Raw genomic sequence first — 23,831 nt, forward strand, 5'->3', positions numbered from 1 at the left:
CTGCTGCTGCTACCTGTGCAGGTGCTGAGAACCGAACTCAGGGCCTCTTCAGGAACAGGAAGCGCGGCTAACCAGGGAGCGGACTTTCTAGCCTGATATTTGTTTTATATATCACATATGTAATATTTATTTCCACTTATATAAGGAATTATCTACACAAAAACTTCTGTTATAAGCAAAAATGGGGGAAATTGTTATGACCGAGCAACAGCAGTGTTCTAGAGGAAGGACTAGTGAGTGGCTACGGCTGTGTGCCCTTTCGAACACTCTGCCAAGTGGAGGAAGTCAGACGCCACCTGCAGATGCCAGGGCTGTGGCAGAAGAGGCTGCGGCTGCTGGTGCATAGACTCAGGGGCATGAACGGCCTAGGACTGAGTGTCTGTGATGACTTGGTGTACAATAGATTTACATCGCTTCACTGGTTGCTTCCTTTTGCTCAACTAATTTTTATGTGACCCTGGAAACAGGCATACATAATTGGCATATGAAGCAAACATTCACTGATAATACATTATAAACTTAAAATTTACTATTAGACACACAAAAAATCTGCATGCTAAATAGAGAATTTTTTCAAATTTTGGCTGAATAATATGTCCACAAAGGCACCTTTACTATTTCTCAGAGTAGACAGCTTTCAATGCCAAGAACTGTGCTTTGCATAAATATGCAATACAAAACTCCACAAGTGGGCTGGAGCGATGGCTCAGAGGTTAAGGGCACTGGCTGCTGTTCCAGAGGTCATGAGTTCAATTCCCAGCAACCACATGGTGGCTCACAACCATCTATGTGATCTCATGCCCTCTTCTGACCTGCAGGTGTACATGCAGACAGAGTACTGTATACATAATAATTAAAAGTAAATCTTAAAAAAAAAAAAAAAAGAGCAACCCTACAAGTATGCTTAGGACCATTTTAGAAATTGTTGGACATTCTATCCTAATTCAAACCCAAAATTTGGTCAATTACTTTTTAAAATAAAAACTAACCAGCTGTGGTGGTGCACGCCTTTAATCCCAGCACTCGGGAGGCAGAGGCAGGCAGATCTCTGTGAATTCGGGGCCAGCCTGGTCTACAAAGTGTATCCAGGACAGCCAGGGCTACACAGAGAGACTCTGCCTGGGGGGACGGACGGACGATGCCAATGACAGACAAAACACCCAACAAAACAAAACAACCCCACTGCAGTTCTAACACCAGGCTCATCAGTGTGAGCAGAGGAGTTCTAGCAGGGCAGGCTGCGTTCTCAGGACCAAGGCTTCTGGTGAAGGCACACAGTGCTGCAGCACTGGTGCACACTGTCAAAGCTGGGGGTTCAGTAACATGGGTCCGCGGCCTGCATTGAGGCTGTGACCCATGAAAATATTTGAGGCGCAGTTACTGCCCTGGCGTCACTCACCGTCCATGAGAAGCCAGTGTCCAGTGAGGACCCAGATGAGGACGAGCATAACAGACAGCGAGAAGGACAGTAGCTCAGCAGCTGTGAAGCGTCCACAGCAACCGAAGGAGATTCTGGAAAACACACATGTGGTTTTTCTGAAGATCACGCTGCGTTCAGTGACCAAATGTCCCCACGGCTCTTCATGGTCAGAGCTCACAATGGCTGAGTCAAAGCAGCAAGCAATACCTAATTACCTGGGAAGCTAAGAAATCCAAGCCTCACTGGAGCTATCTATGAAAAACTCAGAAATTATTTTTCACCTCTCATTTGGTAATACAGTTCATTTTGAGAGTTTACATTTTATTTACTGTGCGTGTACATGTGGAGGTCAGGTGACAACTCTGTCAAGTCAATCTGTCCTTGTCCTTCCACTGTGGATTCAGAGGACCAAGCTCAGGCCATGAGGCTGGCTAGACAAGCATTTTACCCACTCAATGACTGCACTGGCCCGACTGTATTTTTTGTTTGTTTGTTTGTTTGTTTGAGACAGAGTTTCTCTGTGTAGCCCTGGCTGGCCTCGAACTCACAGAGATCCGCCCGCTTCTGCCTTCTCAAGTGCTGGGATTAAAGGTGTGTGCCACCGTGCCCAGCCTGTGTGTGTGTGTTTTTTGTTTTGTGTTAAATACTAAATTATCAACATGGGCCGGTCAGAGGTGGCGCACGCCTTTAATCCCAGCACTTGGGAGGCAGAGGTGGGCAGATCTCTGTGAGTTCGAGGCCAGCCTGGTCTATAAAGCGGGTCCATGACAGCCAAGGCCGCACAGAGAAACCCTGTCTCGAAAAACCAAAACAAAACCCCAAAATTATCAACATGGGTGCTTAAAAAAGTTTAATGTAACAAAATTGGTCTCCGGGAGATTGAAAACAAGAAAAACCTTTTTTTTTTCTTTTAAAAAAAGACTTAAAGTATTTTTTATTATAATTTATGCACGAAAACTCCTATTCTCTCTCACTTTTTTTTTTTTTTTTTTGATACAGGGTTTCTCTGTGTAGCCCTGGCTGTCCTGGACTCCTTGTAGACCAGGCTGGCCTCAAACTCACAGCGATCCGCCTGCCTCTGCCTTCTGAGGCATGCGCCACCACACCCACAAAAATACTATTCTTTTTTTTTTTTTTTTAAGATTTATTTATTATTCATACAGTGTTCTGCCCGCACGTGCACCTTCCTGCCACAAGAAGGCACTGGATTTCATTACAGATGGCTGTGAGCCACCATGTGGTTGCTGGGAATTGAACTCGGGACCTCTGGAAGAACAGACGGTGCTCTTAACCTCTGAGCCACCTCTCCAGCCCCCAAAAATACTATTCTTAAGAGAAAATAAAATGAAGAAAAGGAACAGACTGCATTCATTTAGCAATGATGAAATAATATTGTTAAGATGGGGAATCTACTTGGCTCCCACTAATTTCTGGAAAGCCAGCTGCCACAAGTGATTAGTCCCCAGCACTGTTCCCACCAGCATAGCCTGTGTCGCCATCAGCACTGGCTCCTGAAGGTGGAGGTGTGAGTGACACACCAAGTCAAGCCAGGGTTGGCAGGATATGCAGGTCAGCAGACACCAACAACAAGGAGTCTGAGTTCCAGCAAAGCAAGGAATAGATGACACTGACCCCACTTGAAGGGCTTGTTTCTATTTCCTGTGCCATGAAAAGTATAAAAGGGGACATCGTCTTGCAGGTTTGTTTGTTTTTTGAGACAAGGTTTCTTTGTGTATCCCGGGCTGTCCTAGACTTGCTTTGTAGACCAGGCTGGCCTTGAACTCAAGAGATCTACCTGCTTCTGCCGCCCAAGTGCTGGGATTAAAGTTGTGTGCCACTGCAGCCGGCTTATCTTGATGTTTTAAAAGGGGCATCCAACTATCTCACCCTAGGCTCTGGCTGATTGTGTCTTCCAGCCAATACTCATCACTCTTATAACTGAGAGAAAAGGTCCTTAGTACTTACTTGTTCTGAGGTGAGCAGGGTCTTGTTAAATACTGGCACATCGGGAGAAGAAGAAAAGCAAAAGCTATTGTTGCAAGAACTAGGGGGAAAAAAGTTTCATTTAATTTTTTTTCTTTGCCTATTACAGGAAAAATGACATAACTTTTAGAAAATAGTTTTCTAACATATTTTTCTTGACCTTTATCCATTTTTCTGCTTGTGCTAGAGCTGGGACTCAGGGACCTCGTGCAGTGTGTGGCACTGAGCCGTTTGCCCACAAAGTTTTTCACTACTGTGTGAACAACCAGTAAAAAAAAAACCTAGCACGCGGTCTGAAGTGAGGGCAGGATGTGTTCCCTTGTCCCCTCATCACAGAGCACGAGCTCCTAAGGTCATCTAGCTGTTCTTCTCCCTACCCCCACCCTCGCTCTGTGCTGACAGTCAGTGCTTAATCACCTGTCGGCATCTGCATCCGCAGACACACTGGTGAGGATGCTAATGGCCACGGAACCTACAAGACCTTTGGAGTTCCTGCCAGAAACAAGTCACAACCATTTGGTGTCACTAAAGCTTCTGAGCTTTCCGATCCTTGCCTTTCTTCCAGACTGTGGTTAACAGAATAATGAAGGCACAACCTGGTAATTTTTGAACAGTAATAAGATGTGAGGCTCCATTACCTGCTGTACATATCGTGAAAACTACTTGAACTGAGTCAAAGAAGAAGAACATTACTAGGAGAGAGACGGATGCTCCAATGGGAAGGAACAGAGCCTGGGTGGAGTCAATTGTCTGGATACCTGAAGAGGGAAAACATGGCACATTAACCCTTATTTCATAACAGGCAAGACGTCCACGCACCACCCCCTTCATAAACCACTGCACAAACAGAACTGCCCAACGAGCCGGGTCCCCTGACAGTTGTGAGTACCGTGTGGGTGCTGAGAGTTAACTCAGGTACTCTGGAAGAACTGCTGAGCTGCCTTTCCAAGTGCCTGACAAACTTACGACCAGTGAACTGGAACTGGGCATCAGTTTCTAGACATGTAACGACTGCAATCTGTATCCACATCCTACAGCTGCCATCCGTGTCCTCCCAGGAGCCTGGCTCCCCTGGGCTCTGCCCGTGCATTTTACACAGTAATCACTAAACACACATGTTTTTGTTTTTTAAAGTTTTTTTTTTTTGTTTGTTTATAGTGTTCTGCCTGCATGCCAGAATTGGGCATTAGATCTCACTATAGGTAGTTGCTGGGAATTGAACCTCTCCAGCCACCATACATGGTTCTTGGGCTCGCTGTGTAATGTGTGGACTCCAGGCCCTAGGGCTTTCAATTAGAGTAGGAAACCTCTTCACCTTCTGTAACCCAACCTAGACAGGATGTTCACCCCTCCAACCCCTGCCAAGCCCTGATTCAAAATCCAGATACAACAAAATCCTCAAGGGAAAGAATATTAAAGTAATAAAAGTTCAGATTAGCTAGCTGGACATGGTGGCACACACCTTTAATCCCAGTGCTTGGGAGGCAGAGGCAAGTGGATCTCTGTGAGATCAAGACCAGCCTGGTCTACAAAGTGACAGCCATGGCTCCATTACACAGAGAAACCCTGTCTGGACAAACAAAACAAAACGAAACAAAAGAAAGGAAGGAATCAGGTTAGTCTAGTGAAGCATATTTGTGGGCTGGTGTACAGATGTCTCAAAGAGGTGGTTTAAGTCTAATCGAGAAGATTCATTTCCTGGAGCTGGGGACAGCTCAGTTGGTAAAGCATTGGTTTTGGAAGCACCAGTACTGGATGGAGCTTAATTCCCGAAACCCATGTAGGAAACTCTGGGCTAGCACCAGTGAGCAAGAGACAGGAGGGCTGGGGGTGGCTAACCAACCAGTCAGTAGAGCCTGACTGATGCACTCAGGGCTGAGGCGGCTTCATCCTAAAGGAGGTGCGGTGACATGTGAGGTGGTTTTGTTTTTGTTTTTTGTTTTTGTTTCTCTGTGTAGCCTTGGCTGTCCAGGACTCACTTTGTAGACCAGGCTGGCCTCGAACTCACAGCGATCCGCCTGCCTCTGCCTCCCGAGTGCTGAGATTAAAGGTGTGCGCCATCACGTGGTGCTCCAGCTTTATACACATGTGCACGCACGCCTACATACAGGCATTGACAGGTAATTCTGGGCCGGAAGATGGCTCAACAATTCAGAGTACTTGCTGCTTTTGCAGAGGACCCAAGTCAGTTCCCAGAACCCATAGGGAGCTCACAACGGTCGGACACTCCAGTTCCAGGGGATCTGGCATACTCTTTTGGCTTCCTTGGACATAAGGTAAAGCCCATGATTCAAATATATACATGTAGGCAAACACATTTACACACATAAAACAACACTCTTGCTGCTAGAGAGATGGCTCTTTGGTTAAGAACACGAACTGCTCTTCTAGAAGACTCGTTTGAGCAGCCAGGAAACTCAGTAGGCACCCACAGCCACCTGTCATCCCAGGCCGAGGATCCAGTATCCTCCTCCTGGCCTCTGAGGGCCTCTGCACTAATATGCACATACTCATAAACAAAAACATTCCTATAGATATAATTAAACAGAATTTTGGTCAGTGGATTTAATAGGCTTTAGTCATCTTAGTGAGGAGAGTGATAAATAACAGCCAAAAAGGAAAGTTATTATTTATGATTTTTTTTGGTTTGTTTTTTGAGACAAGGTTTTCTTTGTAGCCTTGGCTAACCTGGAATTCACTTTGTAGACCAGGCTGGCCTCAAACTCACAGACATCCACCTGTCTCTGCTTCCTGAGTGCTGAGATTAAAAGCTGAGTATCAACCACCATTGCCCAGCAATTTTTGGAGAGGGCTTGTCTGTGAAAAAAAAAATGTTTTTAAAAGATTTACTTATTATTATGTATACAGTGCTCTGCCTGCATGTACACCTGCAAGCCAGAAGAGGGCACCAGATCACATTACAGATGGTTGTGAGCCACCGTGTGTTGCTGTGAATTGAACTCAGGACCTCTGGAAGAGCACTCTTAACCCCTGAGACATCTCTCCAGCTGGCCCCCCCTTTTTTGTCTGTGGAATTTTAAGGTACTAGAATAGGAGATTAATAGGGAAATCCCTGGGACAGAGCAGGATGTATCTCAGCGTTCTTAATTTCTAGTTGCCCACTGGAATCACCTAGAAAATTTTTCATTATTTAGAGTTACAATCACTTATATATTTATTATTTATTTTGTGTGCTTGTAGGTGGGTGTGCTCTGGCAAACGTGGAGGTCGGAGGACAACTTGTGGGAGGTGCTTCTCCCTACCAGGTGGGACTCAGGGCTTGCACTCAGGTTGTCAGACTTGGCAGCAAGTGTCTTTACCCACAGACCCGTCTTGCCAGGTCTGGAGAGATTGTTACACACCACTTAGATGGTTAAAGGGAAATCTCTAGAGTTAGGTCTAGCTAAGTCTGTACAAGAATGCTGATTTCGTACTGGGAGCTGAGAACTGTGAATAGATTACTTGCAGAGAAGGGACTGCCCAGACCTGATGACCACTGGGTGAAAGAGACCCTACTACCCCGTGCTCTACATGCTGTCTACGTAACTAACCCTCCTGAGATGTCATAGGGAAACTGCCACACAATCAATTACAGTGGCATACTGAAAGTGAAAGTCTGTGTTAAGGCTACAAGTAAACTACACAATCAAGTCGAAACCTAGGCATAAAGGGCTGAAAAGAAGGCTGAGGCAGTCTCTCAGTGGTTAAGAGCACACACACCATTCTTGCAAAGGACTTGAGCTCAGTTCATAGTTACCGTACAAGGCAGCTTACAACTGCCTGTATCGACTGTTCCAGGGGATGGGACGCCCTCTTCTGGCCTCTGTGAACCCTGCACTCTTATGTCCATACCCTCACCTACACACATGGACACAATTTTTGGTTTTTCGAGACAAGCGTTTCTCTGTGTGACAGTCCTGGCTGTCCTGGAACTCACTCTGTAGACCAGGCTGGCCTCAAACTCAAGAGATCCGCTTGCCTCTGCCTCCCGAGTGCATTACCAGCATGCGCCACCAAGCCCAGCACACATTTTTTCTCCAAGACAGGGTTTCTCTGTGTAGCCTTGGCTGTCCTGAACTCACTTTGTAGACCAGGCTGGCCTCGAAGTCACAGTGATCCACCTGCCTCTGCCTCCCGAGTGCTGGGATTAAAGGTGTGCGCCACCACGCCAGGCCCATAATTTTTAAAATAAAGAAATGTTACATTTACACACATACCCTTGTTCTCACAGCTAGGCCTGAGACTGGAGAAAGAGTTCATAGTTGGGCAAAGGCACTAGGGCCAAGCCCGATGCCCTGAATTCTAGCCCCCAGGACAAGCATGGTAGAAGAGATACTCCCATATCTATGCACACATGTACTGAGGAAAAAGGAAAGTTTATATATATATATTTTTTTTCTTTTTTCTTTTCAAGACAGAGTTTCTCTGTGTAGTAACTGCTGTGGCTGTCCTGGGACTCACTTTATGACCAGGCTGACCTCAAACTCCAGAGATCAGGCCACCCCTGCTTCCCCAGTGCTGGGATTAAAGGCATGCGCCACTACCCAGAAAGTAATACATTTTTAAAAGAACAAACAAGTTCCAGGCCAGCCTGGTCATCTACAAAGCAAGTCCAGGACAGCCAAGGCTACACAGAGAAACTCTGTCCTGGACTCACTTTGTAGACCAGGCTAGCCTCGAAATCAGAGCTTCACCTGCCTCTGCCTCTTGAGTGCTAGAATTACAGATATGCACCACCATGTACAACTGGTCCTCTCTTAAAACAAAGTAAAAACAAAAAACAAAAAGCTCTTGTCATAATCTAAATTTGTTTACTCCAAGAATTATTTAGGGCCAATAAGACATTAAATATTTCTCCAAATCAAAACTGCTTCTTAGGGGTTAGGTAGATAAGCCAAATGATTTACTCAGGAATGTGTGTGTGCGTGTGTGTGTGTATATATATGTGTATATGTATATATATATATATATTTTTTTTATTTTTTAATTTTTATTTTTTATTTTTTTTTGGAAAAGTGACCAAGGTAAGGTGACAAAGATACAATACAGGAAACTGCTTTTAGCTACAGTTGCCACACACGACCCTGAGTGTGTGCATCTACAGGACAGAGCTCCACGAAAACACCTTCCCCTGAGTAGTTCAAAGAGCTAGTGAGAAGTGCAGACTTCAAACAAGAAAACAAAGGCAGGCCTGGTGGCACAGGCCTTTAATCCCAGCACTCCGGAGGCCGAGGCAGGCAGATCTCTGAGTTCCATGAGTTCGAGGCCAGCCTGGTCTACAGAGTGAGGACAGCCAAGGCTACACAAAGAAACCCTGTCTTGAAAACAACAACAACAACAACAACAACAACAACAACAAAACAAAGAAAAAAGAGAAAGAAAGAAAACAATACTTTTGAAAATAAATGACTTTGCAACCCCACCCTCATCCCTTTTGTTTTTTTTTTTTAAGATTTATTTATTTTATTTATTGAATATGTGAATATGAGTGCTTTATCTGCAGAAGAGGGTATCAGACTACATTATAGATGGTTGTGAGCCACCATGTGGTTGCTGGGAATTGAACTCAGGACCTTTAGAAGAGCAGGTGGTGCTCTTAACCACTGAGCCATCTCTCCAGCCCCCCCTTTTTGGTTTTTCGAGACAGGGACTTGCTTTGTAGACCAGGCTGGCCTGCAGTCATGAGAGTGACCTTTAACTTCTTACCTTCTTGTCTCTATCTCTAAAGTGAACCACCATGCCCAGAACACAGTACTATGAGTGAACATAGCCACAGGCAAAATATACACCTGGTTATGGAACAGATTATACCGAGAAACCAACGTAAATTGCTGACTTTGTATCTTCTGTCTGTGTTTTCAAGATAGGGTTTTCTCTGTATAGCCTTGGCTGTCCTCTCTGTAGATCAGGCTGGCCACAAACTCATAGAGATCCACTTGCCTCTGCCTCTCAAAGTGCTGGGATTACATGTGTGCAACACCACCTCCTGGCTTGCTTTGTATCTTTTGATTAAATATCTACCAATCAGACTACACAATGGGAGAGATTACGAGAAAGTTCTAGTACTTACAGGCTTTGCAGTCTAAATGGGGGGAATCTAAACTGTGTAAATCCACCAGTTATCACAGTTCAGGGCTACAAGATGTGGGGAGCAGAGGAAGCCCTGATCACAAGTGTTGAGACATGAGCTGACAACGCCAAGGGTCCTAATACTCCAAACCCATGGGAAAGCAGCAACTCTGCTGAGGGTCAGAGACACGGCAACGCCTTCCCTGGGAGTCCAGAGTGTGGAGACCGCTCTCCAACAGACCAGTCCTGCTGAGACCAGCTGCACCTGCCTCCCTGACCCAGCCATGCAGCAGCCACGACCTCAGCCCCAGTTTCCTTTCTATGTCTGTCTTGTCCTCACTCCCTTACCAGCCGTCATGTCTGTCTGTGGAGGCCGTGCAAGGACTAAAATCAGGCAATGGCATTTACATGGCCTTTTTTCTTTATCTAATTAAATGAAGGACTGGGCTGGGCATGGTGGCACACACCTTTAGTGCTCATGCTGAGAACAAAGGCAGGTGATCTCATGAGGTGGAGGCCAGACTGGTCTACATAGAAAGTTCCTAGCCAGTCGAGAGAGAGAGAGAGAGAGAGAGAGAGAGAGAGAGAGAGAGAGAGAGAGAGAGAGAGAGAGAGATGGGAGGAAGGGAAGGAGGGAGGGTGGGCTATCTACATGCCTCTTGGGGCAGACCCAGGAATTAGAATTAAACTTGGATGGTCAGAGATGGTCTGGATGGAAATTTCAGCTTCTTACAACTTTCTTTCCAATCATTTTATGATTGGATTTTGACTTTTTTCTTAAAGAACAGGGTCTTACTGTGAAAGCCCGGGATGGCGTCAAGCTGGAGATCTCGCTCCTCAGGTACCCAGTGCCTCCAACCCTGACTCTGTAGGTGTCTCACTTACACAGGCGCACTAAGACATGGCTTACTGTGCCTGGTTTTAGAACTTTTCATACATTAAATAATGTGTGTCTAGCCTTTTTCGCTCAATAGTATTTTATAAGAATATTTCGTTCACCGGGCAGTGGTGGCACATACCTTTAATCCCAGCACAAGGGAGGCAGAGGCGGGCGGATCGCTATGAGTTCGAGGCCAGCCTGGTCTACAAAGCAAGTCCAGGACAGCCAGGGCTAACACAGGGAAACCCTGTCTTGAAAAACCAAAACCAAGCAAACAAACAAAAAGAAAAGAAAGAAAGAAAAGGATATTTCATGCGGCTCTATCCTATGACTTCCTGTATGAAATGTTTACTTTTTTTCCATTCTATGATAGACATTTAGGTTTTTTTCTAAATTTTTGGCTATTATAAAACCTGGCCCTCTAAGTGCTCTTAACCACTGAGCCATCTCTCCAGCCCATTAATATCATTATTACTATTTTGAGATAGATTATCACACTGAGGCCAAGGCTAGCCTAGCCCTGGCTGGCCTCAAAGCTGCTATTTTCCTTCCTTAGTTGTGAAGTACTGATGTTACAGTTGTCTCTTTGTTAGCGGGCGATGTTTCTTCCCAAACTCCCGCTAATCCTAACCACAGCAACACTGGCAGCTCGTGTGCTCCTCAAGGAGAATGTACGCCTGGGTACTAAGAGCATTCAAAGTTGGCAGACAATAAAGGAAAAACAAAGCACACCTTTCAGAGTGAGGGCAGGGAGCTGGACAGCCATAGAGAGGCTGCCTCTAGGACCTGCCCTCCAAGCCTGGTCTGCCATTCCTCTACCTACTCCTGGGGTGGCCACCACACCATGCTCCCTGTCCTCCAAGAGGCAAAGGATTCCTAACAGCTGTCTCTCCCACACCACAGTGTACCATAAGCAGATGCAGCGGACACCGCGTGTGTGGGAAGGCCTCAGGGCCCAGAGCTCCTGGGCAGTGGCCGGGGGAGGGCGGCAGGCCATATCCTCTGAGTCATGCACAGACCTGCTTTGCTGCTTCCCCCAGAACTGTTTCATCGCTATTATCTGGTAAGTTAGGCTGACTCAGACCACAGGTTCCTCAGGGTTCCTGCTTCACCTTTTTAACTCTAATATTGGCGTCGTTCACCTGCTTATGCCCACAAACACACACCCTAAAGTACACTGCTGGGTCTGAGAGGTAGACATCAGTAGATAATGCCAAACCGTGTCCACAATGACTTGCAATGCTCACTCTGTCTATATGCACATTAGGTGTGGCTAGGGCTTCATCCTGAGTGATCCTGGTGGCTGCCCAGTGTGATTTCAGAAAGTTCAGTTTGCTTTCCTGATTCCTTTTTCTTTCTTTCTTTCTTTCTTTTAAAGATTCATTTATTATGTATACAATATTCTGTGCCTGGCCCCTACAAGAAGGCACCAGATCTCACTATAGATGGTTGTGAGCCATCAAGTGGTTGCTGGGAATTGGAACTCTGGGCGTAAGTGTTACAATGCTCACGCCTTCTGACTGGTGGTGCTGTGATTCACAGCCAGCACATCATACATGCAATGAACGAGTCTACTGCTCACATCTACACATACACCATCTCTTCTTACTTCTTAGCCACAGCTCCAGGCCCACGTCTGTCCGCGCACATTTGCTGGTTGGGGACTCACACAGGAAGTAGCTGTGCGTGGCTCCTTTACTTAGCACGGAGCGAGTTCATTTGCATCACAGCATGTATTAGCACTGCATTTTATGAATATGGTGTATGTATACAGTATGCACATTTGTATGTCAAGTACATTACACCTATGCTCATGTCAGAAGTTTATTCTGGGTGTCTTCTCTATATTTTCCAACTTATTTTTTGAGGCAGGGTCTCTCAGTCAAGTTATAGCTGACAGAGTAGGCCACGCTGCCTGGCCAGCAAACCCGAGAGGGGCTTTCACTGTGTCCCCCACCACTTGGATCACAGGCACAGCCACCATGCCTAGGTTGTTACATGGCTGCTGGGTCTGAGCTCAGAACCCATGCTTGCACGGCGAGCATGACTAGGCTGTCTCCCTGGGCCCCAGTCAGCGGTGGTGGCCCCCCTGGGAGGCAGAGGCAGGCAGGTCTCTGTGCAAGGCTCAAGCTTCTTCTACGTAAGCGATCAGGAAGTTCAGCTTTAGAACATACAAATCTAACAGATGGCAGCATACAGACTGGGTCTTATTGCTCTATCAGACATAAAGCCATTAAATGAGCAGCAACTGGAGGTGCAGAGTGGTCAGCTGGGGTGAGCACATGGCGGCTGTGACTAAAATGAAGCACACAGGAGGAAAGGTCTTTTGTAACACGCCTTACTGTTATTGGTGCTGTTGCCGTTGAAAGAGCCAGAAGAGCTGTTGCTGTCTTTCTCCTTATCCTGGTTTTCAAAGTCCATGTTAAGAGACCTGTGGGAAAGAATTTAACAGGAAAGTTTCAGTTTTGCTTAAGAGAGGAGGCAGCAAGGCAGCCAAGAGTCAGTGCTCTAAAATGCTGCTACTAGGAGGGAAAGAATGGCGCCTCTGGTTGGTTTGTTTGTTGTTTTTTGGAGACAGGGTTTCTCTGTGTAGCCTTGGCTGTCCTGGACTCACTTTGTAGACCAGGCTGGCCTCGAACTCACAGCAATCCACCTGCCTCTGTCTCCCAAGTGCTGGGATTAAAGGCGTGCGCCACCATATGCAGCTGTTTTGCTTTGTTTTTTTGGATGGCCCCTCTGTTAGACTGAAGACAGTCTACAATCCTCTAGTGTTAGTTCAAGAGCCTTCCTGACACCCAATAACGCACTCCAGTGCACTTCAACCTTCCAGAGTCTCCTCATTACTTTCTTGCGATTAAAAATCTAGAAGGAGAAATTCTGGGTAAAGAGCAAGCACAGTCTGGGACTTTTACATCCACACAACAGCTTTTAGAGAGGGTACACGGAGGACGCTCTAAGGACAGCAGCAAAAAGCAGGTGAGAACATCTGTGCTTCAAACAACACTACTGAAAGTAAACAAACAAAGGCCACTTACACGACAGAGAGAACACTCACAAACCCTGTAACTGGTCAAGAACGGTAAGAGTCAAGTTTTGGGAGGCTAGAAGCTACCCCACTGAGGGCTGACATGACTGGAGTCACTGAGTCTGGCGGACAGTCCAACCACACGTCTGATTTTGGGGTTCCAGCCTCCAGAATGCTGAGAAAGTGGAATTTCTGTTGTCTAAGCCATCAATGTATTTTGCTATGGCTGCCTGAGCTAATATAGAGTACAGATCATGTGTTGTATAGTCTAAGGTTTCATGTCTTTTGCTATGTCCAACACTAGCAAATATCTTACTGTATGTTCAAGAACACATCTTGTTGCGGAGGCATCTCACAAATGACAAGTGCTCAGTCAGCACTGCTGTGCAAGCCTGACTTTGTATCTAGAGCCCATGTGGAAAGCAGTGTGTGTGGCACACATCTGTAGCTCAGTACTGGGGGAGGGGAAAGTGTCTCAGAAGCAGGCAATGCGGAAGCTTATTGGTCAGCCCAGTCTAGTCCAATTGATGATCTCGAGGTTCAGTGGGGGTCAGACTGAGGAGACACCAGTCCTCTGGACCATACACACATGGGCACATACAACATTATCAAAACCACAACATGCTGTCCATTTTCTTCCTACTTGTTTTGTTCCATTATTGAATGGGGGACACTGCTATTTTCAGCTGTATTGTGGGTTCGGTTTTATTTTTACCTACCAGTTTTTATTTCATGGAATTTAGAGTCCTTTTATTATATGAATAAGCATTTAGGAGCCCCAGTGAGATGACTTAGCAGGTTAAGTTTGCTGCAACTACAGTTACCTGGATTTAACTCCTGGACCTCACGTGGTAGAATGACAGAACTGGTTCCTGCAAGTTATATGTGTGTGTGTGTACACACACACACACACACACACACACACACAGAGACCAATAGTAATAATAAACAAATCTACCCTATTCAGTTTTCTAATCCTAACAGTCACTTGCTTGTAGACATTTGGGGTCTCTATTTAGAGCTATCAGATGCTGGGCAGGAAACAGAAGACTAATTTAGCTGCCCTGCCAGCTGGTCCTAAAGGGCTGCTACAAAGACTGGCTGCCGGGCAAACTGTCACTTCTTACTTCTCATTAGGTCTATAAAACAACAACAACAACAACAACAACAACAACAACAACAACAACAACAACAACACTTAAAAACCTGCACACAAAATTTAAAATGAATTCTCTTCTATGGTGACACATGTGGTGATTTTCAGTGTCTCATGAGAGAGCTAATCACCTCAGGGCACAGGAGGTCTAAGCTAGCAATGCAGCGCAGGAGAACACATCTGCAGCCAACACACACACACACACACCTCTTCCCTATGGGTGTCCTGGGAAGACACGCACTAGCTCCACTTATGAAGATCCCAACAGTAAGGACATCTGTTACATCCACGCTGCCTCTCTGCCCCTGGTGACAGCTTCTACTCCTCCTGCTGGCACATCTGACACTGTGGACGGGAAAGCTGCCAGCTGTCTTTTTGGTCTTACCCGAGGCATGGGTGTTACACAGCTTCTCTCAGAAGATGGAGGAAAGAGCCTGGGTGCTGAGGTCAGTGCTGGCCAGTCATTTAACTCTTCCAATTTATTATTAGCTGAGGGCTATTAAAAACTCTACCTTTAGCTGGGTGTGGTGGTGCACACCTTTAATCCCAGCACCCAGGAGGCAGAAGCAGGTGGATCTCTGTGAGTTCAAGAGACCCAGACTTAAACAACAATAAAAACACATGCATGCACGGTCACACACATCAGGGCCAGAGGGGTGACCCTCGCAGTTAAAGCTGCTGCAGAGACCCTGAGTTTGGTCTCTAGTGTCTGTGTGGGTGGCTGATAACCACCGGCAACCACAACTCCAGGGCATCCCAAGCCCTTTCCTGGACTCTACTAGACACACAGCCACAAACACATTGTTTTAAAAGATTATCTTCAAATAAACTGATGAAGCAAAGCAAGCATATTTCATCTTGCTGACAGCACTGCTTGCAGAGACGGTGCCAAAGGCAACGCCTGAGGTGCTATGAAACCGTCACCACCCTCCCCAGGAGGTTTCTCTGAAGACCAGGCGGGCCTTGGACTTCCAGGTGCACCTGCCTCTGCCTTCTGACGCTGGGCAGTTTTATGTAACTACTCTGAGCTTCGGTTTGCCTCAATCTTGCTAAAATCAAGCCTTGTCTGATCACTAGGGGTCATCACTACACAACATGAGAACGTGGAGGACAAAACACATCTGTTTAAGCTGTGTTACTTTTTCCAGTTTTACAGAGGAAGATCACGGGCCTCCGTTTGCAGGCCACTGTGACTGGGGTCTAGTTTCAGCTGATGGCAGACTTCTGCCTTAGAGCACTACTAGAACCACTGAAGTATGGGCCTCTATCCTGACTCACTTGGTAACTTATTAACTCCACAGATAGCCCAATGCTTGGCTAGCCCCTGAACAGTCTGTTCTGCCCTCACAGACGATCACCCACACCACCAGCCCTATCCTACCACCAGTCTTACACTGCTCTACAACAACACACCAAACATTATTACTGCACACTCCATTCAAACTGTACCCTGTCTATCTGCTTAACAAAGGGCACATTTGGGTTACTACAACCAGTGCTTAAATGATGTGGGCCACAAGACAGCTTAGCAGGTCAAGAGCTTGCTGCGCAAGCCTGATTATCTGAGTTTGATCCACGTAAATATGGAGAAACAGAATCAACTCCACAAAACTTCCTCCCTCGCATTCTGAGGAACACTGACACAAACACATCACTCACACACAAATATATAAACATTAAGAAAGTGAAAACTGACCGACAGAAGAAATTGAACATGGTGACACATGCCCAAAATCCCAGCAGTTGGGAGGCTGAGGCAAGAGGACTGCAAGTTTGGATCAAAAGTCTGAACCAGCCAGGGTTATATGGTGAGATCCTGTATTTTAAAAAAAAGACCCAAAGCAATGTTTTGTTTTTTACTTTGTATCAACTGTAACTGAACAGAAACAGCAGTAGGTCAAGTTTTAGGCGGTGACTGACACACACACACACACACACACACACACACACACACACACACACACACACACACACACCTGGGCCACATAGCAATGAAATCCTGTCCCTGACCAACCAACCCAGCACGGATGCATGAGAGAAGAGGACAGTCTTCTGATTAAGGGGCTGGATATATTTTGAAGGCCAAAATAATGACTGTAGTGAGAATTGGTTTCTTTCTTTCTTTCTTTAAGATTTACTTATTCCATATACAGTGTTCTGCCTGCAGGCTAGAAGAGGGCACCAGATCACATTATAAATGACTATGCGCTACCATGTAGTTGCTGGGAATTGAACCCAGGTCCTCTGGAAGAACAGCAGTCAGTGCTCTTAATCTCTGAGCCATCTCTCCAGCCCTGAATTTTGGTTTCTTTTAAAAAAACACAGAAACAGGGCTGGGCATGGTGGTGCGCGCTTTTAGTCCCAGCACTCAGGAGGCAGAGGCAGGTGGATCACTATGAGTTCGAGGCCAGCCTGGTCTACAAAGAGAATCCAGGACAGCCAAGGCTACACCGAAAACTCTGTCTCAAAAAACCAAACCAACCAACCAAACAAACAAACAAAAAAAACCCACAGAAACATGATGTGTTCTCATTGTGTATTTTCATTTTAATCCCAGGTGTGTGGATGCGGGGCTGCGTGGCAGCAAAGGATGATGGTTTCCTCAAGCTCTAGCAGAGGTGCTGGATAGCTGCGATCACCAGAGCCAGCTGCAGACAGTTTCTGCAACTGTGTGACATTTGGAATTCTGGGAACTTTTCAGAGGGGCTATAAATGCTAGAGCCCTGAGAAGTGGCTGGTTGTTGGTCGTTCAAGGGGGTTGGTTGCAGTTTGTTAGTAGTTGTGCTCCAAGAAAAAACAAGAAAGAAATTAAGATTCAGGGATATCTGTCTTTCTCCCTTCTATCCTTCTTTCTTTCCTAATGATAGGAGGTGAAACTGGGGGCGGGGATAAAGGGTGGGAAAAAGAAGAACCCACAAAGTAGCAAAGACATGCTACAAATACAGCAGAGAACTGGGTTGCTGGTGGCTGTTTTTTGGGGGCAGTGAGAGGAGCAAGGACAGTATGAGACAGGGTTGAACTCACTCTGTAACCAAACATGTTCCTCGACTTGTGACCCTCCCACCTCCAGCTCTTCCGCTCACTCTGTAACAGCTAACCTTAACTGACTCACCCGGTCAGGCACTGGGCTGGAGGTGGCAGTCAAGGTGACTCTTTGTTTTCTTCAGAGTGGGGATGGATCTGAGGCTTCAGACGTACCACACAAATGCTCTACCACTGAACTAAACTCAAGTCCAAGATTTCTTTTGATTTTCATAGTAACCTTATAAGCAGGAGATGACAAATCCCTAGGTAATTATTATTTTGTCCTACCAAGATTAATGTGACCCCTGTTCAAAGTCAGTGTGCTGTGGTTTGGACAGTAATATGACTACTTTCTATGTTGGACTGAATTGTCTACCTTCAAGATTCCTATCTGCATTTTTAACCACAGGCCAGAACATGTAACTGTACTTGCAGACAGTTTTTTAAGACTTATTACAGTAAGATGGTGTGCTTTTCTACCCCTACTGTGTAGCATTTGGCCTGGACCAACAAGCTGGTGTTGAGCCCACAGACACCCCTCCCCCTTCCCCCGCAAGTGGCAGGACCAAAGGTGTACAGCACCACACCTGGCTTAAAATAGGATCAGGTCGAGCGTGGTGGTGCACGCCTTTAATCCCAGCATTCAGGAGGCAGAGGCAGGCGGAGGTTCGAGGCCAGCCTGGTCTACAAAGTGAGTCCAGGACAGCCAAGGCTACACAGAGAGACCCTGTCTCGAAAAACCAAAAAAGTATCAAAGGAGATAAGCAGGCGTGGGCAAGGAAGGGGAGAGAGACATCTGTGCAGTCAGGAGAGGACATGTGAAAGCACCACCTACAGGTGAAGACTGAACCACAGACCAAGGGCAGGCGTCAGGGTGTCAGCCCACCCTGCTGACATCTTAGATCTTGGACTTTCAGCTTCTAGAACTAAAGTCAAGTCATCCTGCGGCTCCTTGTTAGGCAGCCCAGCAAACCAGCTCTGGGTCACCATCTCCTGTCACCTATCTGACCTTCACCTTCTTCTTAAACAAGAAAAGGTAGCAAGTGATAATCACAATATAAAACATGCAAAATCATGATGATGACGGTCCAAAGCAAGACACCCCTAAACCTTTATCCAGTAGGAATAAATACATTTGGTATGTATTTGTGCCATGCCCCCCGCCCCTGCGCGCGGTGTGTGTGTGTGTGTGTGTGTGTGTGTGTGTGTGTGTGTGTGTGTGTGTGTGTGTGTGTGTCTAGCACCTTCCTCTATCACACTCTCCCTCTGAGACAGGGCCTATCACTAAGCAGGTTGTCTGGGCTAAGCTGGGTGGATTTGCCTGTTTCCAGGCCCAAAAGCTGGGGTTACAGGCACCCAAGGCCACAGCGATTTTCTAAATGTCTGCTGGAGACATGAACCAGCTCCTTCAGCTTTCACAGCAAGTGTCCGCCCACTGAGCCATCTCTCCAGTCCACATCTTTCTCTAAAGTAGGACTAACAGCACTTTACAGTGTTCCGTGCACTAGTGTGCTAAGGATAGCTTTTATAGTACCACATACTCCTCATTTCTAATGTAAGAGTTCCTAAGAAAAGAATAGAATGTTATTTGAATTAACTAGGGTTGGGGATGCCTCAGTCAGCACAGCACACAAGCATGAGGAAGCACCTAAGCTCAAGTTCCCCAGGACCAGAGTACAGGCCAGGTGCATAGTGCTCACTGGGTAGTCAGCCTACCTCAGCTAGTGAGTTCCAGGCTCAGAGAGGGAGCTACTGAGGACTACACAGTTATGTACAGCCACAAACACACACAGGCACAGCATATGGATGCCAAAACAAATTATTAATTTGTGATGCTGCAGCTCAAAACCAGGGTTTCACACATGGCAGGCAAGTCAAGGGTTCTAAACTGAGCTATATACCCTCACCCCATGAACAGAAGTCTTGGAAATCAACTCATTCTTTAGACTCTTTAGATTCTTTAAATCTTTAGGATTTTCTGAGCAACCTAAGCTTGCTTTGAGAAACTTGCACTCTGAGTTAGACATGGTGGCACACGCCTTTAATCCCAGCACTCGGGGAGGCAAAGGCTGGTAGATGTGGATGAGTTCGAGGCTAGCCTGGTCTACAAATGGAGCCCAGGACAGGTAAGGCTACATAGAGAAACTCTTTCTCAGAAACCAAAATCCAAAAAGCCAAACCAAACCAACCTTCACTGTGTGCTGCTGGACCAGGAGCATGTGGGCTTGCCCAAAGCTTCACTGGGTCTGACAGAATGTGCTGTGATTAGTCAAGGCCCCGAGGTCTGCACTCAGCAAGCAACAGAACATGCTTGGATCACCACTGTGTTTAAGAGCACAGTGGTCAGGAATAACCGAGGGACCAACAGCCAGATGGTGTGACAACCTCAGGCATAGCATGCTCTGTCGTCTGGACCACAGCCCTGCTGCTGCCTGTCTACCCTCATTTTTGGCCAAAGTATTTCCCAGAACGCACACACTGAAGGAAACGATGAGTCACATTTGAGTGCCTCAAGGAAAAGAGCTGTGGAGTGACACACTCCCATGTGCATGCACACCCTGAACACACACATTTTCCCCCCAGGGTCTCTGAGACTCATATCTAAATCTGTCACTGCAGCTTGACTTTGAGAGATATTTAACAAATTCTCCAAAACTAAAATAAAAGACGTTGGGTATTCTCACATCAGACTCAATATTAACACAGAAATTTTAAGAAGGTATAGACAGTGGGTCTCAACCTTCCTAATGCTGCAACCCCCAACCACAAAATGATTTCATTGCTGCTTCATAGCTGTAGTTTTGCTTCTGTTGTGATGGAATGGCATCCCACAGCTGAGAACCACAGAAATAGAGGGACATTTAACAAAGGCCAGTCCATCAGGAAATACACAACTACAAATATGTAGAAAGTGAAAAGACAAGTCCAGAGACTTGAAAGAAATGTTTGCCAGCACTCATCTGGTAAAGGCATCCTCACAGTATGTCATCAACTCTTAGAGTCAACACTAGGAAGGTAGAATAAGGAGAGAGGGGCTCAGAGTAAGTAAGTATGGCAGGCTCACGACCCTAGATTGGGCCCCAGAGCTGGGAGGGGGTGGCAGTTCTCATTAGACACCAAAGAATCTACACAGATGTGAAATAAACAAATGAAAAGATGCTGGATAGTGTGAGTCATTAAGGAAATGCAAATAAAAGCCATACTGAGACCCCACCTACACCCACTCGAGTAACAGAGCCACACAATGGATCAGGACAGGCAGGTGAGCCCAGAGGCGACAGGAACTCAAGCCCAAACGCTTGTTAGGACACAGGAGCGAGAGGAAGCAAGTGCAGAAGGTGGGAGTCAGTCAGTGCAAAGACCACACAAGCCAGTAATGAAGAGTGGAACTGCCAAATGAGTCGCGTACCCTAGATCTTATGGACGAACGGATCCTCCCACCCCTACAGGGTCTCTCTGTGTAGCCTTGGCTGTCCTGGACTCCCTTTGTAGACCAGGCTGGCCTGGATTAAAGGTGTGCACCACTGTGCCCAGCTCTGAATTGATTTTTTTTTCTTTTAAGGCAGGGTTTCTCTGTGTAGCCTTGTATCCTGGACTCACTTTGTAGACCAGGCTGGCCTCAAACTCAGGGATCAGCCTGCTTCTGCCTCCCAAGTGCTGTGATTAAAGGTGTACACAACCACTGCCTGGCTAAATGAATGGATTTAAAAATGTGTACACACACACACACACACACACACACACACACACACACACACACACACAAAGATGGGAGGCGGATGCTTTATTTTGCCATAAAGAAAATAAAAAGCCGGGCGGCGGTGGTGCACGCCTTTAATCCCAGCACTCGGAGGCAGAGGCAGGGAGATCAATGTGAGTTCGAGGCCAGCCTGGTCTACAATGCGAGTCCAGGACAGTCAAGGCTACACAGAGAGAGAGAGAGAGAGAGAGAGAGAGAGAGAGAGAGAGAGAGAGAGAGAAAGGAGAAGAAAGAAAGACAGATGGACAGAAAGAAAGACAGACAGAAAGGAAGGAAGGAAGAAGAAAGAGAGAGAGAGAGAGGGAAAGAAAGAAGGAAAATGAAATTATATCATTGCAAGTGGAGCACAGCTAGCCCCGCCTCCTTTCACGCGTCTAGACTGGGCAGGAGTAGATAGGGGCAAGCAGGAGCACAGACAAGGAGCAACGGAGCCAAAGGAGGGCAAGAAGAGAGAGCCATGTTTGTGTGTGGCTGTGGTGAAAATAATGATATGAGGTATGGAAATACACAGTGGAAGCTTATACTATGTAATTATCATATAGTAAAAATAAAAGGAAACACAACAAGAGCTGGCAGTGCCAAGTGAAGGGATCGTGCAGTGCTGCTGAGCATGCTGAACGGAGCAGCCGCCTTGGGAAACGTGTTCCTAGAGCGCAGAGTTAGCACGTCATCTCGCACCCTGCTGTTCCCTCCCATCAGAGCTGTAAGCATCCACAGCACCAGTACTCAGGACAGCGCAAACAGCAGCAGCCAGAGAAAGCAGTCAGCAGTAGAGGGTGAAATACACAAGCAGCAAGGTGGAGCTGTGCGTCTGAGGGTGGTCTGGCACAGAGCAAGTTCCAGGCCAGTCATGGTACAGCACCGGAGTTCAGTTCCTAGCACCTCCATGGTGGCTCACAGCCATCTGTCACTCCTCTCCAGGAGATCTGATGCTCTCTTCTGAGCTCCCAGGTACACAAGTAGTGCACATACACACTAAAAGCAAAACACTCACACACACAACATATGATAGGTAAATCCTAGATTAAATAAACAAGACACCCAGCAGTTCCACGTAACTGATGCACGGAGCCGCAATGCTCATCAAACCCACAGACTTTTTTGTGAGGGGGAAGAAACTGACCTGTTGAATCTGAAAGTTATATGGAAATGTAAAGGATGCAGAGTAACTGGATACATTTGAAAAAGAACAAAGTTGATACTTAAACTACCAACTTCCTAAGAAGGATACAGTAATTGAGAAACCAGGACAGGCCTAGGAAGAGAATACAGAGGCTGAGGACACAGCTCAGTGGATCAAGTGTTTGGGTTGCAAGTATCAAGACTGGGGATGGGGCTTAAACGTGTGTGTGTGTGTGTGTGTGTGTGTGTGTGTGTGTGTGTGTGTGTGTGTGTAAGGTGGATGACACCTAAGGAAAAACACCTGAGGCAGCCATCAGCACAGACACACGCACGCACATACGCCATACAGATGACTGGAACAGAAACAGGAATGTAGCTAGTCTCACACTGACAGGCAACAATTTTTTTTTCTCCAAGACAGGGTCTCTCTGTGTAGCCTTCACTGTCCTGGACTCGCTTTGTAGACCAGGCTGGCCTTAAACTCACAGCAATCCGCCTGCCTCTGGCTCCCGAGTGCTGGGATTAAAGGCGTGCGCCACCACGCCCGGCCAGTCAACAATTTTTGAAGATGATATGAAGACAAACTGAAAACATACCATAGTCTTAAATGTAAGCACCACACTGAAACTATTAAATGTTTTAATATTTGTCTCAATGAGCAGGTCAATTCTTTGACATAACAATAAAAGCGTGATTTATAAACACGGTACAATGTGGACTTATCCAAAATTATGCTTCTGCTGAGACAACACTAAGAAAATGAAAAGGCAGGCCAGAGAGTAGGAGCCAGCTACAAATTCTGTCTGTCAGAGAGCACTTCTGAGTAGCTATTTCGCCGAAGAAAGCAGATGGCTACCCACAGGAGAGATCTCAGCAGCTGCACCATCATTCCAAGAAATGCAATCCAAAGCAGTGATGCCACCCACTCCCTAGTAATAGCACAGCTGTAACAGAGTGACGCCAGGCTCTCTGTCACTGTCCTGTGCGCCTAAAGAGCTTACATGGTATGCTTTACATCTTACGTGTGTGAGTGCTCTATCTGCATGTACACTGGCATGACAGAAGAGGGCATCAAATACCATTATAGATAGTTGTGAACCACCATGCGCTGGGAATTGAACCCAGGTCCTCAGGAAGAGCAGCAGTCAGCGCCTTTAACTACTGAGTGAGCCATCTCTTCAGACCTTCCTTTTTTTTTTTTTTTAAAGAAAGGACTTTCAATCAAGCCAGAGCAAGAACACTACCGCACAAAGAAAAGCCTAGATGTAAATAGTTTCAAAGCTGAGTTCTATAGAATAGTTAAAGAAATAACATGTCGCTGGGCGTGGTGGCGCATGCCTTTAATCCCAGCACTCGGGAGGCAGAGACAGGCGATCGCTGTGAGTTCGAGGC

At 46.4% G+C, this 23,831-nt stretch overlaps 1 protein-coding gene across 2 annotated transcripts in view; it reads right to left on the reverse strand.

The window, feature by feature from the left end:
• SPPL3 (signal peptide peptidase like 3) overlaps positions 1–23,831 on the reverse strand; it is a 73,529-nt gene that overhangs the window by 13,237 nt on the left and 36,461 nt on the right. For both annotated transcript variants that reach the window (XM_084762216.1, XM_084762217.1), the window contains exons 3-6: positions 12,695–12,783; positions 4,042–4,161; positions 3,386–3,464; positions 1,400–1,512 (exon numbers count right to left, since the gene is read on the reverse strand). In XM_084762216.1, coding sequence (XP_084618342.1) covers positions 1,400–1,512; positions 3,386–3,464; positions 4,042–4,161; positions 12,695–12,783 — 401 coding nt within the window. The remainder of the gene's footprint in view (positions 1–1,399; positions 1,513–3,385; positions 3,465–4,041; positions 4,162–12,694; positions 12,784–23,831) is intronic.

The sequence above is a fragment of the Acomys minous genome, assembly GCF_964271855.1.
Source record: "Acomys minous genome assembly, chromosome: 16".
In the NCBI taxonomy this organism is placed as follows: Eukaryota; Metazoa; Chordata; class Mammalia; order Rodentia; family Muridae; genus Acomys; species Acomys minous.